Source organism: Onychomys torridus, chromosome 7 (assembly GCF_903995425.1).
Source record: "Onychomys torridus chromosome 7, mOncTor1.1, whole genome shotgun sequence".
NCBI lineage: Eukaryota > Metazoa > Chordata > Mammalia > Rodentia > Cricetidae > Onychomys > Onychomys torridus.
In genome coordinates, this window is record NC_050449.1 from 15018023 (window position 1) to 15023004 (window position 4982).

The 4982-nt window shown below is 38.4% G+C and overlaps 1 protein-coding gene across 2 annotated transcripts; it reads left to right on the forward strand.

Annotated features, from left to right (window-relative positions):
- Nucleotides 1-3827: 3827 nt before the first annotated feature.
- Nucleotides 3828-4982, forward strand: LOC118587535 (olfactory receptor 18). Of its 2 annotated transcripts, XM_036193568.1 has the most exons (2): nucleotides 3828-3851; nucleotides 4038-4958. In XM_036193568.1, exons 1-2 carry the CDS (start codon nucleotides 3828-3830, stop codon nucleotides 4956-4958), a joined length of 945 nt encoding a protein of 314 aa, XP_036049461.1. The 2 variants fall into 2 exon arrangements, with proteins under 2 accessions (XP_036049461.1, XP_036049462.1); XM_036193569.1 differs by lacking the exon at nucleotides 3828-3851 and having other exon boundaries at nucleotides 3981-4982.

Here is a 4982-nt window from a genome sequence, read left to right on the forward strand (position 1 = left end):
TATAGTGTATTCTGATCATGGTTTCCCTTTCCCCAACTCCTCCTAGATCTCTCCACTCACCCACCCAATTCCCCATCCACCCAATTCCATACTGTTATTTTCTCTTTCTATTTAGAAAACAAACAACAAATACAACTAGACCAGAATAAAAAAAAAAAAAAAAACCTTACAAGAAATACAGTCCTCATAAAAACACAAAACTAGAAACCATAATATATAAGCAAAACGATCAATAAGATGAAAAATGCCCAAAGTAATATGGGACAAAAAGTCTCAAAAAGTATCATTGCTTTTGTTTTGTGTTGGCTGTCTACTGCAGGACACGGGCTCTACCCTTAAGTGTGATTATTATACCCAGTGAAATTACATTGGAGAAAACTAATATTTTTAAATGATTAAATGGCTTTTATTTATGTATTTATTAATATATCTCATTAATTTTTATTAAAAACTAAATATAATACTTTCATTAATTTTTAAGAATTTTAAACATGTGTAATGCATTTTGATCATATCTACCTGTGTTGGTTTGAATGAAAATGGCCCCCATAGGCTCATAGGGAATGGCATTATTAGGAAGTATGGCCTTCTTGGAGGAAGTGTCACCAGGGGTGGGCTTTGAGGTTTCAGAAGCTCAACCTAGGCCCAGTGGCTCACTCTTCCTTCTTGCTGCCTGAGGGTCTGGATGTAGAATTCTCAGCTACTTTTCCAGCACCATGTCTGCCTGCATGCTGCCTTGCTCCCCACCATGACAATGGAACCACTGAACTGCAAAGCCAGCCCCCAGTGAAGTGTTTTCCATTATGAGTTGCCATGGTGGCAGTATCTCTTCACAGCAATAGAAAACCTAACTAAGATAACTACCATTACTGCTTCCACTAATTCCTTTCAGATCTAACCCTACCTCTCTACCCTCCTACCTTAACTTGGTGTCCTTGTTTTCTTTTTAATAACCCAACATGTCTAATATGTGGGTATTGGGACATTTATTGGAGCATGATTAGCTGACCAGGAACTAAACTTGTCTTAGTTAGGGTTTCTATTGTTGGGGTAATGACCATAGCTAAAAGCAACTTGGGAAGGGAAATATTTATTCTATTTTATAGCTTACAGGACATCACTAAGGAAAGTCAGGGAAGGAGCTTGAAGCCAGGAACTGAAGCAGATGTTATGGAGGGATGTTGCTTACTGGTTTACTTCTCATGGCTTGCTCACACTGCTTTCTTATACAACACAGAATAACTGTTCTGGGGTTAACACTACCCCCACTGTGGGCTGGGCTTTCCCACATCAATCATTAATCAAGAAAATGCCCCATAGACTTGTCTACAGGCCAATGTGGCAGGCATTTTCTCTGTCGATGTTCCTTTTCCCCAGATGACTGAATTTGTGCCAAGTTGACAGACAAACTAGTCAATACACACCCTTAAGAAGTTTTGCTCGGCCTCAGTAGCAGGCTCTTCCTTGTCTCATTGCAGCTTTTTCTGTCCTGTTTGGCTGTCAGCTTTCGGAGGCCTGATCTGTTCTGAAAAGGAAACATACAGGGAGTGAACTGGGGGAGAGGGGAGGTGTGGAGGAGCGAGGAGGAGTGAGGAGGGAAAACTGTGGTTGGGATGTACTGTGTGAGAGGAGAATCTATTTTTAATAAGAAAGAAAGAATATTGACGTTTTCTCCTCCAGAAGCCAGTGATTGTCAATAGCTCCTCAGTTTGGGTTGGGGAAAAGGTCTGTGAGTCCTTTTTCCTCTATGCTGGAAATTTGACTCTTGATTTTGCGCAGACAACAGTTGTTGTGAGTCCATGAGTGCAGTGGTTCTGTCATGTTTAGAAGACATTACCCTCATTTTGCTCCCTCTTCTGCGATGGTCCCTGAACCTTGGGGAGGGAGTGTAACACAGATGTCTCATTTGTGGCTGAGCACCCTGAAGAGACTCATTTTCTGCACTTCGACCAGTTGTGAATTTTTGTCTTAATCACCATCCTCTGCACAGAAAGCTCTTTAATGAGGTCTGAGATCTTCACTAATCTATGGACACAGAGATACAAATTTAGAGGATACTTTGACACCATGTCCATTTTATAAAATACTACTAGCAGGTTCACCTCTGGAGCCTGTGAGCTCTGCAATAATGGGTTTTTGGCCAGATTTCTAGTACCAGGCATATGTTTTCTCTGCTGTAGAGGAGACCTTAAATCTAATCAGAAAGCCATTAATTTACTCCCAAAGCATTTGTGCCACAACAACACCCATAGGCAAATCTAGTCATACGGTGATTATTGTAGCTCATAGAATTCATAGCTGGTTAAGACTGTTGATGATCCCCCCCCTCTTCCACTGCAGCAGCCTGCATAACACCGTCCTGGACTATGCAAGCTAGCCATTAGGGAGCAATCTTCTTGGCCAGTACCAACTTGATTTCTCCATGTCCTGAGACCAGATTGCATAGTACTTTCAGCAACAGGATGGCCATACATTTAGTGAATGTTTTTCCATTAAGGATTAGAGTCAAGACACAAAAATGATGAAAATCTGTAAAGATAACTGACACATAAAATGTTTTCTGATTATGAACCTTTAACTTTAATTTAGAATCTACATAACATAGTTCAGCAATTATACTGTTTAGCATTCTATGTTGGAGAGAATTCTTTTTTAAAAAATAATTGTTTGCTTCTAGGTATGAAGTAGATAATGCATGTGGAAATAGCTACAGAAAATTTAAAAAATATACATTATCACAGTGCTGTTAGTTATAATTTACTTTCACTTTTATATTGAGATCAGACACATTATTATAATGAGTTGCAAGAATGGCCTTATTTCATAAAGCTTTTATTGGTGCAAATCTGAACATAGGTAGATGAGTAGAATTTGTTATATGGGAAAAACTCTGACATCTAATTTTCTGTGTGACATCCAGGCTCATTCCTATTATATTTCACTCTTGGGCTTTAAATGAATAATGTGTCAAGGTTTGTACTTAAGGTTCCCATATCCTAAAATGGGTATGTATATATAACTGTTTTAATTTTAAAACTATAAACATGCCATATTCCATAAAGAACATGGACTGAGTCAGGACCCAATTTTGGTTCTTAAATAACATGTTCTATTAAAGAATATCAGATGTTTTGCGAATATTACTTTTGTTTCATGTTTAGAGAATGAACTCTTATGAGCAATGTGGCCTTTACCATCTTATTAGTCCTGCTTAACTTCAATGCAACTTATGAAACTTTCATCTTTCATACCTTAATGAATTTGACATTATTTGATAATGTCTAACTAAAGTTTTATTTTTGCCTTAAAATAAGTTCTTTAAAATTTTAAAAGTGCTTGTCAGTGTCATACATTTATTTGTTCAATGGATTTTATTTATTTTACTTCCCTCCCATTTTTTCTCTTAGTCCCTTCTCTCTCCCACTAGATCTTTTCTTCTCAAGTTCCACCTGGGAAATTCTTGCACACATGGGCATAAAATAGTTCTGCTTCTTACTCTTTTTGTTTTGGGATAAGCTCTCACTATTGCCTTGGGTGTCTTAAAACTCACTCTGTAGCCCAGGCTGGCCTCAAACTCATAGAGATCTGCCTACCTCTGCCTCCCAAGTGCTGGGATTAAAGTCCTATAACTCCAATCTCTCCATTAATTACTTTCAATATAAATAATATTACTTTCATCAGGAAAGGATATTTCTTATTGTATATTTTATCTTAAAAGAAGATTTTCTTGTGGTAAGAGTTTTGTAGGTAATGATTTTGCTTTGCAAAAGTACTTCATTTGGGGTTTTCTAAAGTAGATATACATAGAATGAGACAAATAACAGAAAATGATCAATAATGAAATTATTCTAGTATTGAATATATAAAAACTGAGAAATATTGAGAGCTGTTTATGAGCCTGAAATTAACTGTGTGGAATTTATTGGTAAACTGCTTCCATTGAATATTTAGAGGCATTGTTGGGTATTGGTTTAATAATTTATTTTTCTCCAATCCTCTTGTTTGTTTTCAAAAGGTGTCCAAGTAATATAAAAGAGAAAAATATAACACGTGTCTCAGAATTCCATCTCATGGGACTCTCAGATGATCCTCGGCTTCAGCCTATACTCTTTGGACTGTTCCTGTTCATGTACTTGGTCACAATGCTTGGGAACCTGCTCATCATCCTGACGGTCAGCTCTGATTCACACCTCCACAGTCCGATGTACTTTTTCCTCTCTAACTTATCATTGGCTGACATCAGTTTCACCTCCACCACACTGCCAAAGATGATAGTGGACATCCAGACTCACACCAGAGCCATCTCCTATTCAGGATGCCTGACTCAAATGTCCTTTTTCATGCTCTTTGGGTGTTTGGACAGTTTGCTTCTAGCTGTGATGGCTTATGATAGGTTTGTGGCTATCTGCCATCCTTTGCACTACCAGGTCATTATGAACCCTCGTCTTTGTGGCTTGTTGGTTTTTGTGTCTGTTCTCATCAGCCTTTTGGTCTCTCAGCTGCATAATTCAATAGTATTACAACTTACCTACTTCAAGAGTGTAGACATTTCTCATTTCTTCTGTGATCCTTCTCAACTTCTCAACCTTGCCTGTTCTGATACCTTTACTAACAACATGGTCATGTATTTTGTTGGTGCCATCTCTGGCTTTCTTCCTATCTCTGGAATTTTTTTCTCTTATTATAAAATTGTTTCCTCTATTCTTAGAATGCCATCTCCTGGTGGGAAGTCCAAAGCCTTCTCCACCTGTGGCTCTCATCTGTCAGTTGTTTGCTTATTTTATGGGACTGGCCTTGGAGTGTACCTCAGTTCAGCTGTCTCATTGTCTCCCCGGAAGGGTGCAGTAGCATCAGTACTGTACACTGTGGTTACTCCCATGCTCAACCCTTTTATCTACAGCTTAAGAAACAGGGACATCAAGAGGGCCATGTGGCAGCTCCTCAGAAAAACAGTCTAATCTCAGGACCTGTGCCATTCATTT

Coding starts and splice junctions, on each gene's coding strand:
- LOC118587535 (XM_036193568.1), top strand. CDS start 3,828: ATGATCAATAATGAAATTATTCTA. Junction 3,852..4,037: donor TCAATAATGAAATTATTCTA/GTATTGAATATA, acceptor AATATAAAAGAG/AAAAATATAACACGTGTCTC.